The sequence below is a fragment of the Cynoglossus semilaevis genome, chromosome 4 (assembly GCF_000523025.1).
Source record: "Cynoglossus semilaevis isolate Cse_v1.0 chromosome 4, Cse_v1.0, whole genome shotgun sequence".
NCBI lineage: Eukaryota > Metazoa > Chordata > Actinopteri > Pleuronectiformes > Cynoglossidae > Cynoglossus > Cynoglossus semilaevis.
In genome coordinates this window covers 10,446,057-10,471,703 of record NC_024310.1, presented here as the reverse complement: position 1 = coordinate 10,471,703, position 25,647 = coordinate 10,446,057, and the positions used below count along the sequence as shown (strand labels likewise).

The window sequence follows — 25,647 nt, the reverse complement described above, 5'->3', positions numbered from 1 at the left end:
GGTCATTTTGTTTTACAAATAGCATGTTCGGAGGATCTACAGGGGTGTTTGGGCCCATGCTTAAGATAATAAAAGTATTTGGCTCTTAGCAATTGACCACCAACAATGGTGTAGACACCATTTATTTAGACACTTTATTTACCCTGGTAACACAGACTGGGGTTAAGCTAAAACTGAAGGTCACATGTCCAAATTTACTAATGGACCACCAGGGAGCAACTCACCATTCAGAGCCTCTAAAAGTCAGTCACATCTGTCAGGGAAAAGGAAGCAAAGGGTGGAGTCAACAGAAGCTGGTGACCACAGACTGCTAGCTGAACCCCACAAAGCCTCAACGTCCCACAATAAAGGCGCACACTCATTGGCTGATGGCTTTCTTTTAAAAAGGGAACACTTGTGCATTAAATGTGATCAGGAGTTCTCAGCCTGCTGCCGGTTTACATCTGACATTTAGCATAAATTGAGTTGTTCTGACGGATGGAACAGCTGCCACCCACAGATGTTCTTCAAAATGCTATAATCTTACATGGTAGCATACTCCCTTCTTCCAACAGCATATGGCCATCAAGGATCATGAACAAATGCTGCCCATGAATTTGACATTTGTTAAATATCTTTTTACAAAACAGATCAGAAGCCGGTCGACGTTTTTTATGCTAATTGCAGACTTCTCCACTTAAACACACTGAGACCTCAAGTAATTCAGTCTGTATAATTAACCATAACCATTAAAGTTATCCAATCACCAACCCAGACAAAAAGGTCCTAAATATAGCTGACCTGACATGCCCTTTGCCAACTGGTGCCAAAGATGTTGCTGTTCTAATGTCATTTTCAGTGATAAAGCTACTTTCTTCACTGCATCTCATTAACATCTATTATCCAATGAGGCCCATTACCAGCGGGTTAAAATAATCCAATTTGTTCACTCAGAGCAGTGCTTTCTTAAATCTATTTCTGTATTTGGTCTGTAATTTGGGTGGCTCCATTACTACATTATTTATTTAGATTGTGAATCATGCGACTCCGGGAGAAGAAACCACAAAACTACGGTCTTCAATTACAGACCTCACAGTTTGTGGCCACGCCTCTATCAAATCCCCTACTCACACCCGCGTCAAACACTACGGGGAATCTGATAATAACCGAGTCAAGGAAACTGACATCAACACGGTCTGTGTCACAAAGTCCCCCTGCACTCTTGTGCCCTGCTGACCGCCCTCAAATACCCACGAGCCACAGGGAATCTGGCCATATGTTACAAAAAAGAACCCTTCACACCTCTTTGTTTGAAATGATACACTGACAAAAATGGCACTAAGCTAATAATGATGCCAGGTTGACAATTTTGAACTGAAAACCTGTATGCATTTATCAGCAAGCACCACATGTTTAGAGGATAATAAGCTTAGTTTGCAGCAGAGCAATGTTTATCAGTTCCCTTGGTTGATTTATGAACCAGTGTTTTGTGGACTCAGACAGAAAGTTATACCCAAAGAAGACTGTGTGTGTGTGTGTGTGTGCGTGCACATGCATGTGTGCATCAGAAAGAATACAAGACAGAGATGACTAGTGACAACTGAAGAGGGAAACACTGGACTGCTCATGACAAGACAGCTTTATATGCCACAATGTCTTATCATCAACATGTCTTGTCAGAAAATGTCAGTTGATGATAATATCTGTTTAAAACCTTATGTTGTCTTTTAGAATAAGAATATTTTTCTGCAGCACTTTCTTCATTATTGGCAAGGGTTTTTTTTGTTTTTTTTTTCAGGACCTGACGCCCGTCCTAATAGATCTTTGTTTCTAGGTTTAGAACTCTTCCCTATTATTGGGTCAATAAGATACTAAGGTGAACACTCCTGCCAGGAAACACACCAGCCTGGACTATTCCCAATTTATCCGCAGCTCAGCAGGTGTTCTCACCATTTTAACATGCTTTATAAAACATTAATTTCGCAAGTACATAACCAGGTTAAGAATGCCTCCACACTGGATTTACTCTACAAGAAACACAGAAATGTTGCCTGTAAGGGTTTTAACATTTAATCACAGCAGTTTGGAAATGTGCTTTGAATCACTTTGGGCTGCATTAAAAAACAAACCTGGTTTTTTTTCCACCTCTTTGGAAAGATAATATTTTTCCAGATTAAACACATTGCACTTGCTGAGCTTTTAGTGTCCCTGCATTTAGGAAGAAAAAAAAACAAATGGCGCATTCCTGAGCAGTGTCAATTTAAGCATCCATCTGCGTTGGTCCCCTCTTTTGTCTTTGCACGACATGTGTTGTAATCCCAGCTCAGGAATGGGATGAATACAAACCCTCCTCTATCACCCTAATGAGTTGGGACAGTACAGGAGCTGGTGCACTGCTTGGCACACAGCCCATCTGCAGGTCAATATTTCTTGAGACTCTACGACTGCAGTGCCTCCCTTGAAATATGTCTTCATTTGTCCTGCCACCTCTCATGTCTGCAGTATAGTACCCTGTGCTGCTGCTCCTCTTCAGTGTACCACATAACATTATCCACCCCATCTGTGTCCAACCAACTGGTAAACTTCACAAGGGGCTCCTCTCCGCTCTCTAAGTGAGCGTCAAACATAGTATTTCATTTTGTTTCTATTTCTAGGTTCCACTAACCACTGCATCCTCTCAATGACTTTCTGGTTATACGAGTGGGAGAACACCCAGTTCACCCCCCTCTACAAACACAGTCCCAAGTGTTGGCCCTGGCATGAAAACATTTGTTTATCATCCAGGTGTTACTCAAGGGGTTTACCAGCAAAAGTTATGAGTCAACTTTATGTCTTGATAGTTAACATGAGGTCAATGCACCATATTGAAAAACTTTCGACTAAATGCAAATATGAAGTTTTATTTTTCCCCAAGTGAAGCGAAACTTAAGTTCTTCATTTGTCCACAATGGGGAAATTCACAAATAAACTCAGAGCACGGAACTGATCGCTTCAAGGACTCCCATAATCCTTTGTTTGCTGACCACAACTGTTAATTTGGTATTGCAAAAAGAGAGAAAGCTGATTTCAGTCAAAAGCAGCTCATGTGATCAGTAATCGTGCTGCTATATAAATATATATAATATATACTGTCATTCTAATATCAATCACATTTAGAATTGCCACTAAAGTATACAGTGTTGTGTTTCACATGCTGATCACTTTCATCACTAAACAATCAACGTTTCTATTTATTTTGATGGTAAATTGTTATTTGTTTTGCCACATATTTCCTCCAGGTTAGTCTGCTACTGTACTTATTCACCCCAACTGCAACAATAACCAGACACTTATGACATATTTAGCACTAAACACTGGACTCCTCCTTATACTCACTTTGTAATTGTCTTAGTTTGTTAAGTGAATAAGTATCCATTTACTTTGCCCCACAATGACGGAAATCAAATTATTGGTTTCAAAACAAAGGCTAGGTTTTAGGGGATATAATAATTTGGAGGTTTTGAGAATAAAGTAATTAATAAATTAATCGATCCGATTATCGATTAATGTTTTTCTCCCTAGTTCAACAAGTTGCTCAACAACGCGCTGGTTATTTTTTACGGTACAAAGAGTAAATTTACTTGGTGTGTATTTTTATTCTTAAACTATTAAATCTAAGCTAACGTGTTATCTTCTCGTTTTAGGGGAGGGCTCGCGCATAATTTTAAATGTCCAAAAGGAAAATTGGACATTGGAAAATAAATAAAGTGTTACCGCGACTAAATGTATCATCATCGCGATCTAAGATTATCGCCAACAACTACAACTACTATTAACACATTTTCTCATGTATATCTTTAAGTCGTGACTGTTCATCTCTACACTAGTAACTTGTCTTAGTAACTAAGTACAAATTATGTTTTCAGCAGATGGCGACCTGACCACAGGAGCAGCAAATTTCCATGCGAGGAGCCACTGTCCAACATGCGGCAAACGTTAGCTGAAAAGAGGCTAACGGTTCTTTCTAAAAAATCGAACACCACCAGCAGCCTCGCTTCAGTTCAGTCACTTCCCAAACGATGACTAACTAACGGGACACACGCCGCCTCCTGGGGCTGCTTCACAAAACTCCACTGCAACTTCCACAAACTAGAAACGGAGGGGGGGCAATACAAGACAAAGACGCTGTAAAACTCACAGGTAATTCCGTAAAAGATGAGGAGTGATGTGAAAAGTTGCAGCCTGTGTCCGGGAGATCCTGGGAACAGCAGTGATTTCTCCATGATTGTGGCTCTGACTGTGGTTCTGGGCTCGGTCCTCGTCTCGTTGCTCTGTTATTCTCTGCTCCTACTGCTGTCTCTGCTGTCGCTGCTGCTGTTTAACTCAGAAACTGCTGCAGCAGTTACTGCTACTTCTCTCCATGGCGACAGCGCGGCATGGAATGAACCACTTCACATCTGAGTGTGGGACACATAAGTGCACGCGTGCGCACTCACGTACTAAGTGTAGGCTCTGCTTTGATTTGATTTGACGATTCAGGGGTCACCGCTTAAAGTTATACGAGGGTTCCTCCAGTATTAAGAGAGAATCCTTCCTGCCTTCTTTCTTCCATACTCCTTTCTTTTCCATTTCTCTCTTTTCGTTCTTACTAACCTCTTTTTTCATTCTTCCCTGCTTCATTCTTTTTTCCTTCCCTCCATCCTGTATTGACATGGTTGCAGAACTGCTGTATCCACAGGGAAACTAAATATAAAGATTATTGTCTCTTTCTTCTTTCTTCTATTTCTATGAAAATAAAGATCTATATTCCTAAAGCTATTCTATCTTCATCAAGATACATATTTACTTTCCATTGCAGAGGATCAGGGTTGGGTTGTGTTTTAGGTAGTAATAATAATAATGTTAGGTATATTTGTTTTTGGAAACGTGATTATTTGGATACTTATTTTGTAATACTGTCTGGTTTTACACAAAAAACAGTTAATCTGGAAAGATTACATCATTAAACTAACTTCTTTATTGTTTTTTATTCTGTTTCTGCTCAAATGGCCTCATATCTAATACGAGTGCCTTAATTATGCCCTAAAATGCTACAATTATGTCACAGACTCTGTTAATGACACACTTTATTTAGCAACCTCCAAATACCATGGGGGGTGGGGGGGGGGCGTGGTTGAAATGGCAGTTAAAGAGGGTATCTAACTGTTAACCAATTCCTGTGGGGGTAATAAAACTGGGATCTTTATGTATTGAGAAGAGAGTCGAGAACTTTAATGTCAGCATACATACAGATACATCAACCCACTCTTAGTCAGCAGTGATCGCTCGTAGAAAGCACCCTGGGAGCAAATAAGTCGGTGCTTTCTCAACACACCACAGCGAGCCAAGGTGGGGTTCAAACCTGGGTCCTTGATTACAAGCCTGGATCTCTTAGCCCTCACTGATCTTAGGGAGGAAGCATATTTTATTGGGATGAATTGATGAATTGTAAAAACAAAAAAGCCAAAGAAAGAACAGAGTACATCTTGTAGTTGTTTTTAAGTATTCACTAGATATTGGCCAACTAAAGTCATACAGCTGTACTGTAATAAGAAAGAGGAAGTGAATGTGAAAGTTAATTTAAAATCTCATGAGTGTTCACTGAAGAACAAAACAGACGAATGCAACTCAAGTACTCGGGCTGATGTTTTGTTTCCATAAACTGAAAGAAAGAAGGAACTGCCTTTCTCCCCAGTTTCGACAGACACACACCAAGACTTATAGTCTGTCCCGAAACAAAGTAGTAATGAAATCCTGCCGTGCATTGTTCTCTTCTTTTGGATAATTACAGCTTTTACACGTTCTGTAATCCGGCTTGGTGTGCAGCAGCAGCACAGTGTTATTATCACGCAATGTAGCTTGAAGTGATAACCTGCTCCCTCAGCAGTTTTGGCCCAACATCATATTTATTCACTGGAGATAAGCAAAAATGCTCGTTTCAGTGTGGCTGGCTCCTTCAAGTTGAAGTACAACCCCTTCATTCTGCAGTACTGTAGTATCTTCACACACTGATCCTCATCAAGATGATGACAAAACCCTGAGGGGGCCGTGGATTCCAACATAAAAAAAAAGCTGCTGTAGCTTCACTGTGATTAAGGCATGACCCATGATGTGTCACCACAATGTACCCCCTGCCTTCCTACCCTCAGGTTGTTTATTTATACCCTAAAAGAGCTATAAATCCCCAGGTGAAAGTGCTGCCCTTTTCACCAATCAGTCTTCTTTAAGGGACTGCATCGCATTGTAACATAAAGTCAGTGGACAGAGAAGATGTCCGTCCTTATGACGCGATAAATCAACAAGGCTTATTTTATATAGTGGCCTAACTCCGCCAGCGTAAACAATGCCTAATAAGTAGGCTGTAGTACTAAAAGGGAAGTAGACATAGACAGTAGACACAGACCTTCGTAATTGTCACTTATTTCCATTGCTGCAAACACTGCCCCAGCACCACGTTTACTGTGACCGATGGATGTCGTGCAGTCTGGGACATTGGGATTCACAGACTGTGAAAACAAACTTTGTTCAACACAACATTCCTCACTACTCACGCTGGTGAGTCAGTCTTTACACACCTCAAATCCTCCCTTTTCTCCTCCTGCTCCTCCTAATCTAAAGCCACACTAATGGTCCCATCCACTGCCAGGGCCTGACCATCTCCAGAAGGAAGAGGTTACCTCACTGCTGCTGATGCTACACTCTTGAACGACTGGTGCGTGCAGCTCTACATAGGTCTTCCTCATAATGAGCTCCCTCCCATACGACCCCACACAGTATACACTGACCTTGAGGGAAAGATATGTGAAGACAGTTAAATAAAGCCTAGGTCTTTTATTTTGTAAATATTTACATTTCCAGAGGATGAAGACACTTCTAGAAAGTGACTATACTGTAGTTGGTCCACAGGAGTTTTGTGTACATTTAATCTGAGTTGAAATGATGAAATGAAAAAAAAAATATATATATATAGCCTATATAGTGTAATATAACATAATATAATCTATTTATGCACTTGCATACTTACAGTATCTCACTCAATGTTATCACATTGAAACACAAACATATACTGTATTTACTCACAGTATTTTTTATGTTTTATTAGCAATATTTATAACGCAGTAAGAGTAGTTTTATTTTACCCCAAAAACATTTCAAAGTAAGCAACACACACACACACACACACTCAACGTGCTTTTGAAAAAGGATTTTCACAACACTACTGAACCTCATATTTACTATTGTATTGTAGTGTTGTAATATAGTTTGAGAGCGCCCTCTGCTGGAATTGTAACAATGAGTGGTCAGTTGAGTAATCAGTCGAATTGAAAGCGAATAACGAGCCGCATAACCGGGGAGCTATTGTTTTTTTTCTAATCTAATCATTGACGTGATAATGTCCAGTAATTGACAGTCATTGTGTTGCTATAGCAACAGTGAAGTAAGGCATAGGCTAAGGTACATGTAAAATCATCACTGGGATTTCTTTCTTTTTTCTCACCTTTCCTTCACCTTATCCCAAAACTGAAGGTAAGAAAAAACATCACTGTTATTCTCTCTTTAAAAAGAAAAAAAAAACATCCCACTGTTGACCAGAAGCAGGCTGTTTTGTGTGTCTGTGACAGAGTTAGAATGATAGATGACCCAGTTGATGAAGTGATGACAGTGAGGAGCTGAGATAAGACCAAAAACCTCTGTGGGACAAAGTCAGGACATGGGTGATTTGAACTGAAGGCCGAGCTGTTGAGTGAATCACAGACACAAACAACAGGGTAGAGCCACACGGACTTTATAGAAAATGATCAAAGATCATGATAGGAGACTGGAAGTCAACGGGACAATCACCAACAAAAACTGAACAAGCAACAACGCTGTGGCACCTGACTCACAATATTTCCACAATATTTCCTCTTTGAAATCTTACAACTTTGGGATCCAGTCCACAGGTTGGATTGGACAGTTTGATGGGCAAGATTCGGCCCACAAGCAGTGGCCCATCGGCCCATCAACAGTTAAAGATTACTGTTTTAAAAATGGTCTTTTAGGTCGCACTGTCACATTTGGATTATTTATTATATTTCTTTAATGTGTCAAGCATCTAAAATTAAGCTATCAAACAATACATAAAACACAACGCAATAAATTATTCCATGAAATTAGCTTTTTTAACAACAAAATACTCTGCTTAATTTTGAATATATTGAAAGCACAGAATTCAGTGTGAATAACAGTGAAAGATTGAAACTCATTTTGGTATTTATTTCCAATTATCCATTAATGAGACAAAACAACTGACAGAGCCCAGTGCAGTACTGTGGCTGTGTACCGACAGCCTTCAGTCTTCTCTCAGATAGGCGTCAGGAACCTCGTCCTCATCGTTATGACTCTGTGAAGACACAGCATGCTGAGCCATCCTTTCAACCTCCATGACTTTAGTCTCAGCTAACTTCTTCTCTGCATCCAGAGACAGTTTCTGCGCCTCGTCCACCTGAGACTGAGCCACCTGAATGTGTGTTCTCACAGTGATGGATGCATGTTCCGCTCCTGGGGGTGGGGGGGAAATCACACACACGTCAAACAAAAAGAGTTCCAGGAGTAAGATTTCACCGCCTCAGGCTCTGCTGTTCATCATCTCCATTTGGTTTCACACAAAGCCATGCTGTGTGTCAGTTAATGACTGAGAAAGTTTCTGAGAAAGAGACGCTTCCAATTCACAATGACTTACTGGTCACACTTCAACACGTTTACAGGAAAATCCTGCAAGCATAACATCCAAACTATTTGCTTACAAAGCTGTGGAACTGCCATGTTTTCATCTTTTACACACCTGATGTGTACGCCGCCTCGGCTGCCGTTTCACACAATCTGAGCGCACTGACCCAGGTCGACTCGAAACGCTTGCATTCATTCCATCTGTCATCGACCTGTATGGACAGAAGGTTAGAAAATACCTGTGACCTTGTTCAGACCTGGTGTTTAAACCCATCTAACACGGACATGAAGTATCAGTGTTTAGAACTGCTTCTGTGGAGAGAGGCTCATGCTGTCACATCATTTCAGGGGGTCCTCGATCTAGGACATAAAAGCATCATAACAGTCTGACTTATGCCTCGGGGTCATAATTAAGAGAAAAAAGTTACTAAGAAAAAAACACAAACAAAAAAAGACAGCAAATGTAGCACAATCCAAATTATGGCATACAACAGACAAATGACACATTCGTCCACTCCCCTCACCAACTAAGTTTTAACACCGTACATTGGAATCCAAAGTCCTACTTCCATTCAAAGGTCCATTTGCAAAATGTATGACTAATGTGGTGGCAGCAAATGTCACCAGGTAAACATTTCATTGATGATAAATGTAAATGTATTAGGGTATTCTTTTTGCCTAAAAATATAACCATGGCCATGTCGTTACATTAGCAGTTGGACAATGCTTCTGTTTCATCTTATCAAACTAACAAACCTGTGCTCGCTGGCCAATGATCACCTGCCAGACTGAATCCTCTTCTGCTGGACTCAGTTTTCCCAGCAAGTCCAGGTAACGTTTGTGGACAGCGATGAGTGTGTGCACGGCCTGTTAGCAATATATAAGAAAATTCAAGATTTACATTTAATATTGAAAAGATATAAAAACTTTATTCACTTTATTAAAACTTATTTTAATATTTTAATAAATAAATTACCCACTAAAATCCTGCTGCTGAACAACAGAGCACAGTCTTTCAGGTAGTTTTTAATATATATATTTTATTTATTTTTTTATTCTAAGCTCCTTCAGTTTTAGTTATTCTGTGTGTCACTAACAATAGTCATCAATTTACTACACAGCATTTCTGTAATGGGATTGTAGTCCAGGCTTTGTAAACCGCCACATGGACTTTGGACTGACGTTCATTATTATCAAAGTACGCCTGTGGCCATTTCTGGAAGACAGAACTTATAAAAAACTTTATATAAAACTAATACTAATACTAAATACTAAAAAGGCTAATAATTCTATCCTGTGTTTAACAGTACAAAGACATATGTACAACCATTTTTATATGAATACTTTTAGGACATATTCACAAAGAAGCAGAATTGGAGGTCAAGAATATACAATATATAACTTTACCACCATCAACACTTACTTTAGAATATTCTGCGATGGCATCTATAAGAGCCAAAGTGGTCTGTGAGAGGAAAGTGCTTGAACTGTCTGTGACCAAAGAGGCTGCTCGTCTGATCAGAGTATCGTGAGAGAGGTTTTCCACCTTGATCACAGACATAAAATATAAGTTTTAAAAAATTGTAAAAGTTATATAATAAAAGTTCCATGTGTCTGTGTGGTTGGTATCACTCACCTGTTTGAAGGGTATGGCACAGAGCCCTGTTCCTACAGTTAAAGATGCTACACTAGCGTACAGGACATTTCTAAACTTTACAAGTTTTTGAAGAGCAGGTTTCTTAAAGTTGAACAGGTAATGAGAAGAACTCCTAAAAAAAGAAAAAAGTTTAGCTTGTCAACATACTAAATTAATAACCGTTTAAACATAGCTTAGACTGAAAAAACATAGATTTGATCTGTCCAAAAGTCCTACGAGTGCAATTACATATTTTATTTTATTCTTAGAATAGAACAGGATTTGAGCGAAACGCGGTGTGTTGTTGACTACGATGATTTACTCTATTTGATATATAGTATGTTATTTTCACGTCATAATAACACGTTGACGACATTACCCTGAGAATGACAACACTTGATGAATAACTTATCACCGAGATATATGTATTTTTATATATATTTATAAGACTCTGTGTTTGGATTTCTGAACATGGAACACGTTAAACTGCCGGTCAAAAAGAATAGAAGGAAATACATACGTATTTATTGTAAATGACAGTAAAAGTTCTCGTACCTAAGCAGACGGAGAGAAAATGTTGCGCTTCGGACCGAGGCCATGTTTGGTCCGCCACAGTAAAATGTCCGTGTAACTGAAATTAGTTCCGTGGCTGCGCTGATTGCAATGGGAACCAAAAATTAAATCTCTTTATAAATTATTTTGTCATTTTATTCACAAAAACACTCAATGTAATGATTGTGTCAAAGTGTTAGATCATCATCCCCAACTGTTGAATTTTCAAATAGTAATAATATGTATTTAAAATAAAAATAATAATCTTCCAACCACTGTTTTCTGCTATTAGGGTAACTGAAGCAGTTCCACCTGTAAAAGACTGAAGGCCTTGCACAGCACAGCCCATTTAAAAGGGACACAAGGACAAGCATCCATTTATACACAAATTCATATCAACCGTCAATTCCGGTATGTCTTCGAATCAGATAAATCTAGTCCCACATATACGTTTGGAAATACATGAGAGTAACTGAGTAGCTTTAAAGAGCTAAAGAAATTCCAGACTCAGTAAATACAAATTCCACACAAATGCCATCTGTTCAAGTGTGAATATAAAAGTTTGACAGCACTTAGAACTACAACTTTAATAATAATAATAATAATAACACATTAAAGAATAATGGCACAAATACCGGTTTGGGGTAACTATTTAATGTTAATTTACAGCGTATTTTAGGGGTTATTTGGTACACAAAATTATAAAGACGCACAATATTCAAATAGTGTCTTCCTATGTATTTCTTACACTGTATTGACAAGAAGATGCAGAGAAAAAACAGTTAACAGTTTATAAGGTAAAAGCAACAGATGATAAATGCATTGTGGGTTTTTTTTCTTCTAAAAATAATAAGCAAAGTGCCAGGATGTACTTCAGAAAGTCTGTACAACTAAAGACAAATTGTTACAACAAAAATAATCAGTGTGCAGTACACGGCATTGTGCAATACAGTACATTAAAGTTATGGCCCAATATAAAAGATAAAATTGGAAACTACAAATTAATAGCAAAACATGCTAAACAATCAAATCACACGACAAAATGACTTGAACAAAAGACTTCAAAAGTCATAAAAAGCAAGGTTAGGCAGCAACAATAAATGCAGAAATACCAACATTTGTGGGTAAATGTAACAGCTGATGGTCAAACCTAGGTCAGTGGTTAAAACTCTTGTTTCTATTTGAAGGATCTGCAGGGCTTTAACCCTCCTTTATTCAGAAGCAACTAACGGCAACAAACTGCAATATTTAAGAAAAAACGTTTTCACGGTTTTTGTGAAGTAGTTTTACATGTGTAACAGTTACGTTGTACATAATTAAAATACATTTTAGCAGCAAGTAAAAATCTACTGGAAAGAAATGTTTCACAGTTTGTAATGACAGGTGCAAAGAACTACGCAGAGGGTAGATTACATTTTATGCCAATGTCAGGGGGCAAAAAGGAAACTAGCAGTAAATGACTGATTGTGTAATTAAGTGTTAGTTGCCCATAAAGAGTAAAACACTCTGTATGTGTAAACATAATGCAACTTTAAATGATGACCTCCGAAGATGAAGCTTTTGTCGCGTCTGTAACAAAATACCTGGTTGGTTTTTACTCACAACATACTGCTGGTGAACACTGATGTTTAACAAAAACTGAGCCAAAATTGCAGAAAATTGTAAAATTCTTCTTTTTTTTGTAGTATCAAGGGGACAACTTCCATCCCATGTCAGATTCTAGAATCTAATCTATTCAGACCTGGTATTTACATCGGTCCTGAGAGATCTGACTAGACGTAAGCAGCATTATTGTATGAATGTTCCTTCCTGGCATTTAAATGGATGTTTGGATGTATCCTCTGTGACCACAAGGGATCACATCAGTCATGTTACGGAATATTTATTGAACACAGAAGAAATGGCATATTGTTGCCATCAGGTTGTAAAAGCGAAGGCAATGAAGCAGAACAAAAGTAGCTCCACTGACCTCTTAGGTTAAGCTTAGATATTTTCACTAAACTCCTTAAACTCCTCAAACTCCTTTTTTTTACAAGTCTGTCATGCATAACTTGGTGAGTTATAATAATCAACAATGTTCCCATAACATGATTGAGAGGGGCAGTGGATTTGAATATGTCAGCCCAGGTGATAGGCTTTAAAGCATGGCTCACCAAACCACTTACATGTGGTTTCTATTGTTCTATCTGACAACAACTAAAGAAGCATTTGGGCCTGGACTTACATTTTTGTCTGCTGTTGCTCAGATCACTCAAAGACAGATGTCAATACAAGACCTGTATATGGTCTACAAATGAGTACATTTGGGGTCTTGTCCTTTATTGAAGTAGTGTTTCTAATTATTCGCTCCTAAAAGGCCGACCTAAGTGGACTTACTGCCTCTCACAGCTTTAAAAATACGGCATGGGATTAGATATGACAGAACCAAGAATTTGAACACAACCTAAAAGGGATTGAGGCATTGGGGCTCAGCCATCATCATTCTATAGCCACCGTTCACAGAGTTACCACGGCTGAAAGGATGATGCTCTCGACATCTCTAATTGAGACTGCAGCAGCTCAGGTAACTGATGGCTTTACCCTCACCGGGCATTGGGGCAGAGTCCGTGTTGTCCAGCTTATTCTGCTTGGCTTCTCGAATGAGTTCACAGGCCAGGTCAAGGAAAAGCTTCTCAACATTGTCGGACTCTTTGGCCGAGGTCTCCAGATACAGCATGCTCTGAGACTCTGCAAAGTCTTCAGCCTTCTGCCTGAGGACCTCCCTCTTCTCTGCCAGATCTATTTTATTTCCTGAAAAAACATACAAATATGTGAGACGCTTGCCAGCGAAATACAGCACAGATGATCTTTCTGGACAATTGTTGTGTCTTTGAAAACTGTTGAAGGACAGCTTTCATATCCAATTTGACTGCCGATGAACAAAACGGGAGAGCAGAAAACACCTGTGGATTCGGCAAAGCAGACTGAAATACAAGGCTGTGATCTGAACGGGAGTGAGATGTGATTTTGAACATCTGTTGATTATTAAAGAGCAGTAAAGGTTAAAAAAAACCTTCAATGAGTAAAAAATGTGTAAAGTAATAACTGTATGCTCCAGCAGAGGGCAGGATATTCTATCTGATGTGCAATGCTTGGTGTAGTCTAAATTACAACAAACTTCTGTTTTATTCTATTTTATTTCAGGCATCTGCAAAATACAGTGCTATGAACAAACTAAACAATTGTCCAGGGTGGATGAAAGCAATTCCAAAGTTCAGACTCCTGAAGTCCGGGACAATAAATTGTATCTCTATTAAAGAGCAAAATCAAATCACCGATCTTACCGACTAATATAGTCACCACTTGATTGTTGGCATACTGCTCAATCTCCCTCAGCCACTCTGGAAGGCACCTGAAGGAGTCCTCACAGGTTATGTCATATGTAAGAATGAGGGCATTGGCACTGCGGTAATAACTCTGAGTAATGGAGCGAAATCTCTCCTGCCCGGCTGTGTCCCATATCTGCAGCTGGGGAGAAAAAAAACATATTTAAAATCTGCACCTAGTGTATCTTTTAAAATCTAAGGCCACTTGTTTTTGTATTGGAAATTTCAAAAAAATTACCTTGACCTTCTCCCCTCTGATTTCCACTGTTTTAATCATGAAATCTACTCCAATAGTAGCCCCTTGTCCTGGTGGGAAAAGGCCCTAAAATGAAAAGTTGAATACATTACTGCACAATCTAAATAGATACAATAATTTACATGTCTGCACTGTCATAACAAAGACAAATACACACCTGAGTAAAACGCCTGACGAGACATGTCTTCCCAACTCCAGCATTTCCTATCAGGACTATCTTAAACAGGTAGTCATAATCTTCCATACTCATCCTAACCTGAGGAAATAAGAGGACAAGAGCAAAGTTGGGAATGAGAAAAACTTTTCAAGGTAATTAAAAGTATTTCCAATTTTTAGACTGGATTAAACAAAAAAAAAACCACACGTGTGGGTAAGCAACCAAACTCCATATAACATCTTGTTTTGCTGAGGCATCAATGCTAACAACCAATCAACATCCTGAAATGGTAAACGTAATAAAATTACATTTTATAACACAAAAAATACAAAATACAAGATCAATTGCTGACCTAAGTGTGACTCCTCTGAGCTGATCCTGTTATTCCATTCTACTGTTGTTCTTGCATCCTTCGGGTCACTACACTACCACACCTAAAGTCTATTTAAAATATGTAAACATCGCCGACCAGTCAAGTGCAAAAGGAACGGAAAAGAGAGAAGGGAGGGTCCCTTCAGATGGACGTAGCAACATGTGAAACATTCAATGACTGACTGGAATTAATATTATATGATTGTTTATGGAATCCCATCAAATCACCAGCTCCCTTTGCGCACTGTACTTAATTCGTCATAGTTGTCTAAGATTCATGTCACACAACAATTCCTTAGTAATTTCTGAATGATATAAATATCTAACACAACCATTTCTATGCGAGTTGCCCTTTGTATATGTACATATGAAGCGATTTCTAATCGTCTCTATACGATTTATTATTTCTGTGAAACGCCGACACATCTGTTGTCAACAAAATCAGGCCCGGATCCGTCGAAGGAACAACAAAATCAGGCCCGGATCCGTCGAAGGTATGTTATCGAGTTATTCACTTTCATCAAAAGTCAATAAACGAATTTAAAACGTGATACAAAACGGAATATAAATGAATATGTATATACACCGTTATAATTAAGGTGCGTTTGTGGGTGTTAATTCCCCCAGCACCGCGCTTCCCCTCTCCGTTTCCTTTTGTTATTGTTTTATACTTTGCAATTCGCGACGCGGTACTTCTCTGGCGATTTGTTGCTATTTTGTAAATGCAAGGCATATAACAGGGCGAAGCACACAACAACAGTTAGCCGCTAACCGCTACCAGCAGCTACCGTGTTACTCCGGAGCCATTTTGGCTCAAATCTGCAGCGAAAAATCAAAGCCACCTCTGCAGAGAGTACACTGCACGCTGTCTGTACTTACCACAAAGACGGCGGGGAATAATCCCCAGACCTTTCACTACTTGATTTGCATAGGTCTCCTCATGAAATAATGAGAGCCACTGGTGGGATGAGCATAATTCCTGTGGATGACAAAGCTCAGCAGCAGCAAGAGCAGGGGCAGTTTGAGGAGCAGGAGGAGGAGGAGGAGGAGGAGGAGAACTGCACTCAATGATGTCATCTGTTCACATAACTTAGCTCATTTATTCAGCAAATAAGCAAATAATTAATTCAAAGAAGGATATTTTGAACTTTTATTTAAAACGTACTGCTATAGCTTTTGGTTTGAAAACCAAAATATATGTATTTCTCGCAGAAAGATATTTTCTGCCTCATTTTAACCATTGCTACTAAATAGTTTGGCTCAAGTCAATGTGTATTTACAGTATATACACGTTATTAATATTATGATTATTTAATAATCATAATATTCATAATTAAATGTTTTATAATAACAATAACCACCCTTGGATGTGGAAGAAAAAGAGAAGGGAAATACAAATCCTCAAATTTGATCACAACTGACAATCTGACAAGGAGTAAGCTATCAAGATTAAAACAATTTAGAACTTTATTACCGAAACATGTATGATTACATTTTGAGTAAATCTGAGGCACACAACCCAAGGATTATTGGTCTGGAGATGATACTGCTGTGAGGATTTGAAATGTGGAGCTGCAGGTTTACGACTAAAACGGTTGTAGTAGGAGCTACAATAAGTCGTGTCTTACGTATTAAAAGTTGTTATGGGCGTCGTAAGAGTACTAACAGCAGTTGTAAAACTGGGCATAATAATAGTAAAAGCAACACCATGACAAGCAATTTCCTCCCTCACGCTTGTTGCTAGGGCAAGTCCATACCGGAACGTTATATTATGAAACATTTTACCCGGACGGCTCTCGCAGTTGCACATTATGTCCTTGACTTCCTTAAGTAGGTGATATTGCTGTGAAACCCACACGTCAAAATTGAATCACAGGGACGGGTTTTCTCAAAAAATGGGGCTTATTCCAGATGAGGCAAAGGGTCTTCCTCCTCCGGGGATCATGAACTATAACTCGGCGTGGATGGCATTAATGGGCTGGTGCGTCGTAATGATCGACAACGCCGTTAAACTGAGGCCGCCGATAAGATCAGGTTAGCAGCTGTCCTTAGCATGTTGTCCCACAGTCTTCCCGGAGTGTAAACTTAATTAAAATGAATGAAAAAAATTGGAAATAATTAAAACGTTCTTTAAAATTTAAAAATAACCCATGTAGTGACACATGAACAACATTCGTGATTTAAGCTCGTCTTGTTAAATTTGTTTATTTATATTCAGTCATTAAGCTGCAACTGAAGGCAGTCGATTTTTGTTTTTGAACTTGATCAATTCATTAAGGTTATAAATGCAACATCAATGGGTATTTTTTTACAAGTATGTAAGTCTTTGTCTTAGGAGTAAATACACCACGCATATTTACATTGAAAATATATTGAGTCACATAATTAGTTATCAAACAAACAACGTTAAAAGGCATAAGGGTAATGGTTCACACATGTTGTACACAAAAACGACAACCTGATCTGTTGGATAATAATTTTATTTTTATTTCTTCCTAATGATGCTACTTCCTGAGCTCAGACGACATGACTTGTTTCAATCATTTTTTCCCCTCTTACAGGTGTCCATCGACAGGTTCTGGGCGCAACAGTTGGTTGGTTCATTGGCTATCACTTGACAAAATATGCAAATTACAAGTGGGCCAAACGAGACCAGGAAATGCTTGCATACATGAAATTTCACCCAGAGGACTTTCAGAAAAAAGGTAACAGTGGCCGTCAACACAGAATGTCACATTACGGGCAGTACAGTACAAACTGCATTACGTACGTTAGGTAGAGAATTGACATGAACAGAATTTTGCTCAAAATGTAACTTCTTTGTCTGTCTTCTTTGTCTACAGAAAAAAAGACCTATGCAGAGATTGTGGAACCATTCAAGCCTGTCTTCTAAGTGAGACTAAAAAGAGGAAACCATTTGTCTATCACCATTTGTCTGCAGTGGATTTTTTTGTTTGGTCAGTCTTTAACTACTGTGTGTTGAAATGGAACTGTGTAAATAATTAAAACTCCTAACAATAAAACAGTTTGATCATATTGTTTTTTCTTCAATTTTTGTATATAAAAATATCAATGCTATTGTTTCTTTATTAGTATTTATTGGCATATATCAGGGGTTCCCCAACTTTTTTGGCTGCACAACCTCCTTTATATCCTTTTATTACTGTTAACGCACCCCCAATTCCCTACATGTATACACGCACACTTATGTATGTGTGTGTGTGATGTGTAACCCAGTCCGTACGATGTCGTGCCTCCCTACACTCGTAAGTTGTGTTTGATGATGACGAGTCTGACACACGAAGATTTTCGTGGTTAAATCGTTTATTCCACCTTAGGTAATTAGATGGAAGATAAAGGAAACACTCAATCAAACATTCATCTATATAAAGTTGTTATTATATAATATTTAAAATAAAGTACACTAATTACATAACTACTAAACTAAATTCATGACAGACATTAACAACAACAAAAAACTCACAGTAGTTACGCAGCGGACAGAATCCTGAGAGCTAACAACCACGCCAAACATTTCGAAATCGCATACAACAAACTTAGAAGCCGTCCAAAATTCAACACATTCCATCAATCACATCATTCCCATGAAACAACTAACGGTGTTCAGTAAAGATAGTTGAGTCTGCTATGGAGAGCTACAAATATAATGCTTACCTTTCGAAGATAAGAGAAACACTAAAATCACATCTGAGCTTCTGCACAACAACCCTTCTAAATACGGTGTCCCATTAAGAACAAAATAGTGATAATTGCCTGACTGGTGTAAACATAAAAACAGCGCCAATTTGTGAACAATTTAGGTTCTGCCCTACATCTGTAATACATAAAAGGTCAGCTTTTGATTTTAAGTTTTACTCAGGATTTTTCTTTTATCCACTTCAACCGGCCATCACAGCAGGATTTTTCTTTTATCCACTTCAACCCGCCATCACACTTTTTACCCCCTAGTGGCAGATTGCGCACTCCTGGAGGTACACTCTAGGAATATCTGCATTATATCAAAACCAAAGTCTTGTGTTATCAATTAGAAATAAGACACAGATGTTTGTTTTTGTACTGTTAGTTTATTTATCATTTCCTTAATTCGAAGCTTGGCCTCACAGGACATAAACTGTCATGGATGTTAAAGTGACTTTCGCTGTTTGCCAGGTTCTCAGTGTAGCTGGTGTTAGATGTCCACTTGACTCATGTCTAATTTGACACACCAATAATCTCCATATATTTCCCAGTCACGCTCTGAGACCTCTTGGTGAGTGTGTTCATCACAGTAAATAGTCCTCTTAGGTGGAAGCAAAACAGAGACTCTGGGTTTGTGTCCAACAGTGGCTCCATGGTCTGGTGGAGAACTGGGCTCTCTTTGATCTTGTTCTCATCCAGGGGAACCAGGCCACTCTCTACCATGTTTCTGATGGTCTTCAGCATCAGGTAGTTCCCGTACAGGTCTTCACATGATTCTGCCACCTCACTGTCCCACACGTCATCTGAGGGCACGTCTCTTAGCAGGCTGGGAAGGAGAACAGTCTGCTCCATGTTATTGACAGCTGAGCTGTATCTCCTCAGAGCCAGGAGGAGGCTGTTTTTGTTCAGCTTGTTTTCGGCAGACTGCATGGTTAACATCAGATGGTCAGCTGCTGCTACACTTTGGTGACGAACAGAAGACAGCCCACTGCACTGCAAAGACCTGCTCAGCAGGCAGTAGTGTATTTATATGATCAGATGCAGGTGGGTTGACCATCAGTGCTGCTACGTAGCTGCATCATCCGATACTTTACCATGTGTTTGGGTGCTATGTGGAGTCAAAGCCTTATCTGTATGATTTGCACAACCTCAGTTCATTGGAGTTCGTATTAATGATCTGACTAAAATAGATACTGTGTGAAATAATTAACCAATGCTAACGTCAAACATCAGCTGTGGGATGTCAAATTCTGACCCAAACAAGGTGGTCAAAAATCCAAGGTCACCTGTGTTGACATTTTTATAATGGTTTATACATTTAAACTTTTTTTTCCACGATTTGAGGCCAAAGGAAGCATCACGTGAGTGCTGTTTGTTTTTGATTTATTCAATACCTAAGTCAGTAGCCCAGTCAGTTTTTAACTTATATTTTTTAAATTGTGTCTCCAAACAAATATAACATTAAGTGAAAACACAACCTTTGAATTATAGATTCATGGCCACTTAACCTGGCAAAATATTACGGCTTTTATTCAATTTTGCAAGTTGAAGTTTTTATTGTGCTGAAGACCACAATTTAATTTCCTACACTGTAGCTATCCATTAGCAGACCACCATTCTAAAATATCAAAAAGTAAATGTATTGAAATATAATCATCATTTGTTTCATTGTACTCAGATTAGAACCTGGGCCTGTTTATTTGAACACCATGCTGATATAATCGAGGAATTGAAGAAAGACCCACTCCATGATCTTTAACAGATCTGAATCTATATATCTATTTAAATTTCTTTGGCTATCTGCTGCCACCTAGTGGAAAACTATTGTAATGGTGACTGTCACGTCGACAAAGACGTATTATAAGACCCACCGCGAAATGGGAAAAAATCGCGATGTCGGCGAGATAGTTATATTATTTAGGTTATATTTACGATGTACTGAGGAAGTGAAAGAAGAATCGCGATATAGAGAGGGAACAAAGTATACAAACATATACAGTATACACGCACACTTATGTATGTGTGTGTGTGATGTGTAACCCAGTCCGTACGATGTCGTGCCTCCCTACACTCGTAAATTGTGTTTGATGATGACGTTAGGGTGTGACTTAGAGCGACGAGTCTGACACACGAAGATTTTCGTGGTTAAATCGTTTATTCCACCTTAGGTAATTAGATGGAAGATAAAGGAAACACTCAATCAAACATTCATCTATATAAAGTTGTTATTATATAATATTTAAAATAAAGTACACTAATTACATAACTACTAAACTAAATTCATGACAGACATCAACAACAACAAAAAACCCACAGTAGTTACGCAGCGGACAGAATCCTGAGAGCTAACAACCACGCCAAACATTTCGAAATCGCATACAACAAACTTAGAAGCCGTCCAAAATTCAACACATTCCATCAATCACATAATTCCCATGAAACAACTAACGGTGTTCAGTAAAGATAGTTGAGTCTGCTATGGAGAGCTACAAATATAATGCTTACCTACCCCCTAGTGGCAGATTGCGCACTCCTGGAGGTACACTCTAGGAATATCTGCATTATATCAAAACCAAAGTCTTGTGTTATCAATTAGAAATAAGACACAGATGTTTGTTTTTGCACTGTTAGTTTATTCATCATTTCCTTAATTCGAAGCTTGGCCTCACAGGACATAAACTGTCATGGATGTTAAAGTGACTTTCGCTGTTTGCCAGGTTCTCAGTGTAGCTGGTGTTAGATGTCCACTTGACTCATGTCTAATTTGACACACCAATAATCTCCATATATTTCCCAGTCACGCTCTGAGACCTCTTGGTGAGTGTGTTCATCACAGTAAATAGTCCTCTTAGGTGGAAGCAAAACAGAGACTCTGGGTTTGTGTCCAACAGTGGCTCCATGGTCTGGTGGAGAACTGGGCTCTCTTTGATCTTGTTCTCATCCAGGGGAACCAGGCCACTCTCTACCATGTTTCTGATGGTCTTCAGCATCAGGTAGTTCCCGTACAGGTCTTCACATGATTCTGCCACCTCACTGTCCCACACGTCATCTGAGGGCACGTCTCTTAGCAGGCTGGGAAGGAGAACAGTCTGCTCCATGTTATTGACAGCTGAGCTGTATCTCCTCAGAGCCAGGAGGAGGCTGTTTTTGTTCAGCTTGTTTTCGGCAGACTGCATGGTTAACATCAGATGGTCAGCTGCTGCTACACTTTGGTGACGAACAGAAGACAGCCCACTGCACTGCAAAGACCTGCTCAGCAGGCAGTAGTGTATTTATATGATCAGATGCAGGTGGGTTGACCATCAGTGCTGCTACGTAGCTGCATCATCCGATACTTTACCATGTGTTTGGGTGCTATGTGGAGTCAAAGCCTTATCTGTATGATTTGCACAACCTCAGTTCATTGGAGTTCGTATTAATGATCTGACTAAAATAGATACTGTGTGAAATAATTAACCAATGCTAACGTCAAACATCAGCTGTGGGATGTCAAATTCTGACCCAAACAAGGTGGTCAAAAATCCAAGGTCACCTGTGTTGACATTTTTATAATGGTTTATACATTTAAACTTTTTTTTCCACGATTTGAGGCCAAAGGAAGCATCACGTGAGTGCTGTTTGTTTTTGATTTATTCAATACCTAAGTCAGTAGCCCAGTCAGTTTTTAACTTATATTTTTTAAATTGTGTCTCCAAACAAATATAACACAAAGTGCAAACACAACCTTTGAATTATAGATTCATGGCCACTTAACCTGGCAAAATATTACGGCTTTTATTCAATTTTGCAAGTTGAAGTTTTTATTGTGCTGAAGACCACAATTTAATTTCCTACACTGTAGCTATCCATTAGCAGACCACCATTCTAAAATATCAAAAAGTAAATGTATTGAAATATAATCATCATTTGTTTCATTGTACTCAGATTAGAACCTGGGCCTGTTTATTTGAACACCATGCTGATATAATCGAGGAATTGAAGAAAGACCCACTCCATGATCTTTAACAGATCTGAATCTATATATCTATTTAAATTTCTTTGGCTATCTGCTGCCACCTAGTGGAAAACTATTGTAATGGTGACTGTCACGTCGACAAAGACGTATTATTTACAGTAAATAAATAATAGTTTTCTATCTTAGTTCTACTAACTCTCATTTTACATCTGAACATTACAAGTCTACAGAGAATTTGGGATTTAATTAAAAACATGAATAGAATACTGTTTTGATATTAACAAATATTTCAAGCCAACACCTTAATTTGGGCAGCAACAACAAAAATACAAGTGTAGATGCTATGAGGAATAATGAACACTTTATTGGTGTTTTAAGGCAACCGTGTTTCATTCATTTTCAATTGTAGTCATTTACCATCTATTACATGTATACTGTACTTGACTCTGACAGAGATTTAAACAGAATTAATCAGAATGAAGTATGAATTTACTATGTTCCAAACCAAACCTCTCCAACAAAAAGTATTCCCCAAACTACTCACAACAAAGCTGGAGTGTCTGCTCTCTGCCTCTGGGTTCTTGGCAAACCTGAATGAAGCACTTTCCAGCTTAGTTTGCCTGGAAGACATAAATCAAAATGGACATTTCATTTTGCTTTACGTCATCGGTGAAAAGCATGATGGGAGCTCTTTGGCAGCCACAGTCTTTAATAAGACTCCCGCCAAAAACACTGTCTCAATGTTTTTTAAGCTTTGACGAAATAGAAGGGCCTTTCCATGTGAGAGCCCAAACAGAAGGAAGAAGATCGAAGACTCTCCACTCTTTCAAAGTCTGACTCGAACTTTGTACATTTTGTTGGAGGACCTGACTCTTCCCGGAGCCTCCTTCTTCAACTTGGCAGCAGTTCACATGTCTTCACAATCTCGCACACGGGAGGAATTTACTTTACGGCTTTTTTGCATTGACCGTTGACAATGATCTCCAGCACGTGGGTGAGATCCATCATCTTGCTGAGCATCTCCATGATGTCAGGATGACACCTGGCTCCACTGATAAACTCCTCCAGCGTCAGCTCACCTGTGGACACGATGCAACAAGGACAGTCGTCAGTCATGTAGGGGCCATAGATGAAAATCTCTTAGTGCAGGGGTGTCCAACTAATTTCCACCAAGGGGCCACATTAGCACTACAGTTGCCCTTGAAGGGCCGGTCGTAACTGTAAGACATGTATAGATGCAACTACTCCGTAATGTATTATTACATGTTTCTGAAATTGATTATTATTTATTCAAGCTACAAATATTGTAAATATTCTGTGTACTTAAAAAAATAACAATTTATCAAGTTAAGAAACTCAGCAACATAAACTTTATTACAAGGCAAATTAACACTTTTTAAGACCATTTTCACAAAGAAGGTCATTTGTAGAAAAATGTTCACTGTAGCTTCGACATTATTTGTTGTCAAAACAGACTGTAGACGTTGCTCTGAACAATGTAAATGTATCTCTTACTAAATTAAATACATAAAAGCACACTTCTTGATGTTATATATTTTTTAAAATACACAAATTAATTAAAAATGCTCTTAATCAGATATGGTGATAAGAATATTCGTTACCTTCTCCATTGACGTCGATTTTTTCATAAATCAGTGTCACAATCTCCTCAGGAGGGACGCTGTAGGTCCTGGTGATGTCCTGAATGGCCTAAAAGAGTTGACAAGATTTCAATCTGCTCAGTTACATGGGCTGAAGGTCTTAAGTTCTTAACTACAGCAGTTATTTTCACTGCGGCAATGGCACAGTTCTGAATCTGCATTATTCTAACTACAACCAGGGTGTTTGTCATTCTGAATTTCAAAAGGAAAATCCACAGAGGGTGAGGGAGATCAAAGGGGGGAACAGGGGATGGTGATATGAGATGTTGGAACACAAAAAGTGGAGAAGGAAGGGAAATGAAATGTCAATGAGGAGTCAAGTCAAGAAGGAAGGAGGTGATCAGAGATGAGGAGAAGAAATGAAAGGAGTCTCATCACAAGAACATAAGTAGAGTTAAAGTAGAGATAGGAGGGATGTGTAGGTGTTAGGGCAAGCATAAGCAAACTAAGGCCCAGGGGCCGAATGTGGTCCATATGGCTTTTTATTTTTATTAAAGCTTTTTCTCTATTAATTAATATTATCTGTATATGTCTGCCTTTTCCCTGTAATCCCCCCATTTCCCCAATAGATGGCGTAAAAAAGGCTAAAAGCATTTAAGCTTTTATGCGTGACTTTTCCATGTCATTTATCTTAGTTCACACGTATGTTCCATCTATCTGCTCCCCTGTCAAATTTTAGGACCCATAGTGGCCCGCGAGTCAAAAAGATTGCCCACACCTGTGTTAGTGGAAGAAAAAGGGGTGAGGGAAGATACAGGAGAGAGGAGGAGTTCATCTTTAGTGAAATCTTCTAAGACTTAAACTAGGTGTTAGACAAGGCTGTATTTAGCCTGAGTGCTGGTTAAGAAGCCTGGTGGATTAGGTGTCATGTCTAGTTCATGGCCAAATAACCCAGTTTATTTTCTTCTGCAACGCTGCGGCTCATCGCTACAATTCAGGGAAACGTTAACAAACGCACTGTACCTTAAATATGGTCTCCAGTTCATCCTTGTCAATCTTTCCATTTCCATCTTGATCAAAAAGCTTGAAGTACCATTTCAGTTTCTGGTTGATTTCTCCTTTCAACAATAAGCTGATTGCTGCAATATATTCCACAAAGTCAATGTAACCATCCTGTAAAAAAGATACAGAGTTACAGTGAGATAGATGTTAATCATTTGGTGGATTACTGTCAATTAAACAGATACATGTCATTTTTTTGTTATTAATTCTAAGCAGTTTTTTGCATGAGGTTTGTCTCTGAGTTAGAATAATATCTAAACATATCTATGGAGGTTTCAAAAATAGT

General features: G+C 38.8%; 7 protein-coding genes across 9 annotated transcripts in view; 1 reads left to right on the top strand and 6 right to left on the bottom strand.

Moving 5' to 3' along the window:
• Positions 1-4,646, bottom strand: part of nectin3a (nectin cell adhesion molecule 3a) — a 31,606-nt gene extending 26,960 nt beyond the window's left edge. Inside the window, exon 1 of one of the 2 annotated variants that reach the window (XM_017032206.2) lies at positions 4,157-4,646. In XM_017032206.2, the coding sequence (XP_016887695.1) occupies positions 4,157-4,241 (85 nt within the window). In that variant the 5' untranslated portion in view covers positions 4,242-4,646. The remainder of the gene's footprint in view (positions 1-4,156) is intronic. The other variant, XM_008309090.3, reaches the window with a different exon arrangement.
• A 3,121-nt stretch (positions 4,647-7,767) lies between these two features.
• On the bottom strand, positions 7,768-11,026 carry LOC103378040 (diablo homolog, mitochondrial-like). The gene is made up of 6 exons (XM_008309089.3): positions 10,898-11,026; positions 10,343-10,475; positions 10,130-10,252; positions 9,463-9,573; positions 8,822-8,918; positions 7,768-8,538 (listed from the first exon to the last, which is right to left on the bottom strand). The coding sequence occupies exons 1-6, from the start codon at positions 10,939-10,941 to the stop codon at positions 8,330-8,332; spliced, it is 717 nt and encodes a 238-aa protein (XP_008307311.1). The 5' UTR covers positions 10,942-11,026; the 3' UTR covers positions 7,768-8,329.
• A 591-nt stretch (positions 11,027-11,617) lies between these two features.
• Positions 11,618-16,224, bottom strand: rab30 (RAB30, member RAS oncogene family). Of its 2 annotated transcripts, none has more exons than XM_008309085.3 (5): positions 15,924-16,224; positions 14,673-14,771; positions 14,498-14,581; positions 14,218-14,401; positions 11,618-13,684 (listed from the first exon to the last, which is right to left on the bottom strand). In XM_008309085.3, exons 2-5 carry the CDS (start codon positions 14,763-14,765, stop codon positions 13,434-13,436), a joined length of 612 nt encoding a protein of 203 aa, XP_008307307.1. In that variant the 5' UTR covers positions 14,766-14,771; positions 15,924-16,224; the 3' UTR covers positions 11,618-13,433. The 2 variants fall into 2 exon arrangements, with proteins under 2 accessions (XP_008307307.1, XP_008307308.1); XM_008309086.3 differs by lacking the exon at positions 15,924-16,224 and adding an exon at positions 15,025-15,480.
• A 612-nt stretch (positions 16,225-16,836) lies between these two features.
• On the top strand, positions 16,837-18,080 carry ndufc2 (NADH:ubiquinone oxidoreductase subunit C2). The gene is made up of 3 exons (XM_008309084.2): positions 16,837-17,078; positions 17,606-17,749; positions 17,888-18,080. Exons 1-3 carry the CDS (start codon positions 16,940-16,942, stop codon positions 17,935-17,937), a joined length of 333 nt encoding a protein of 110 aa, XP_008307306.1. The 5' UTR covers positions 16,837-16,939; the 3' UTR covers positions 17,938-18,080.
• A 1,029-nt stretch (positions 18,081-19,109) lies between these two features.
• LOC103378037 (mid1-interacting protein 1-B-like) lies at positions 19,110-19,755 on the bottom strand. The gene has a single exon (XM_008309083.2). It carries the CDS (start codon positions 19,680-19,682, stop codon positions 19,257-19,259), a length of 426 nt encoding a protein of 141 aa, XP_008307305.1. The 5' UTR covers positions 19,683-19,755; the 3' UTR covers positions 19,110-19,256.
• Positions 19,756-21,355: 1,600 nt separating this feature from the next.
• Positions 21,356-22,001, bottom strand: thrsp (thyroid hormone responsive). Its single transcript, XM_008309082.2, has one exon. The coding sequence runs from the start codon at positions 21,926-21,928 to the stop codon at positions 21,503-21,505; it is 426 nt and encodes a 141-aa protein (XP_008307304.1). The 5' UTR covers positions 21,929-22,001; the 3' UTR covers positions 21,356-21,502.
• Positions 22,002-23,036: 1,035 nt separating this feature from the next.
• guca1c (guanylate cyclase activator 1C) overlaps positions 23,037-25,647 on the bottom strand; it is a 5,692-nt gene continuing 3,081 nt past the window's right edge. The window contains exons 2-4 of the mRNA XM_008309081.2: positions 25,323-25,472; positions 24,321-24,408; positions 23,037-23,777 (exon numbers count right to left, since the gene is read on the bottom strand). Coding sequence (XP_008307303.1) covers positions 23,641-23,777; positions 24,321-24,408; positions 25,323-25,472 — 375 coding nt within the window. The 3' untranslated portion in view covers positions 23,037-23,640. The remainder of the gene's footprint in view (positions 23,778-24,320; positions 24,409-25,322; positions 25,473-25,647) is intronic.

Excerpts from the sequence above, each read along its gene's own strand:
- LOC103378040 (XM_008309089.3), bottom strand. The coding sequence starts at position 10,941 with ATGGCCTCGGTCCGAAGCGCAACATTTTCTCTCCGTCTGCTTAG. Across the intron at positions 10,476-10,897 it reads TTTTCTCTCCGTCTGCTTAG|GAGTTCTTCTCATTACCTGT; the intron begins GTACGAGAACTT and ends TTCTTTTTTTAG. Across the intron at positions 8,539-8,821 it reads CGAGGCGGCGTACACATCAG|GAGCGGAACATGCATCCATC; the intron begins GTGTGTAAAAGA and ends CCCCACCCCCAG.
- rab30 (XM_008309085.3), bottom strand. The coding sequence starts at position 14,765 with ATGAGTATGGAAGATTATGACTACCTGTTTAAGATAGTCCTGATAGGA. Across the intron at positions 14,582-14,672 it reads TCGTCAGGCGTTTTACTCAG|GGCCTTTTCCCACCAGGACA; the intron begins GTGTGTATTTGT and ends TTTTCATTTTAG. Across the intron at positions 14,402-14,497 it reads TCAGAGGGGAGAAGGTCAAG|CTGCAGATATGGGACACAGC; the intron begins GTAATTTTTTTG and ends TTTTCTCCCCAG.
- ndufc2 (XM_008309084.2), top strand. The coding sequence starts at position 16,940 with ATGGGGCTTATTCCAGATGAGGCAAAGGGTCTTCCTCCTCCGGGGATC. Across the intron at positions 17,079-17,605 it reads GAGGCCGCCGATAAGATCAG|GTGTCCATCGACAGGTTCTG; the intron begins GTTAGCAGCTGT and ends CCCCTCTTACAG. Across the intron at positions 17,750-17,887 it reads AGAGGACTTTCAGAAAAAAG|AAAAAAAGACCTATGCAGAG; the intron begins GTAACAGTGGCC and ends CTTTGTCTACAG.
- LOC103378037 (XM_008309083.2), bottom strand. The coding sequence starts at position 19,682 with ATGTTAACCATGCAGTCTGCCGAAAACAAGCTGAACAAAAACAGCCTC.
- thrsp (XM_008309082.2), bottom strand. The coding sequence starts at position 21,928 with ATGTTAACCATGCAGTCTGCCGAAAACAAGCTGAACAAAAACAGCCTC.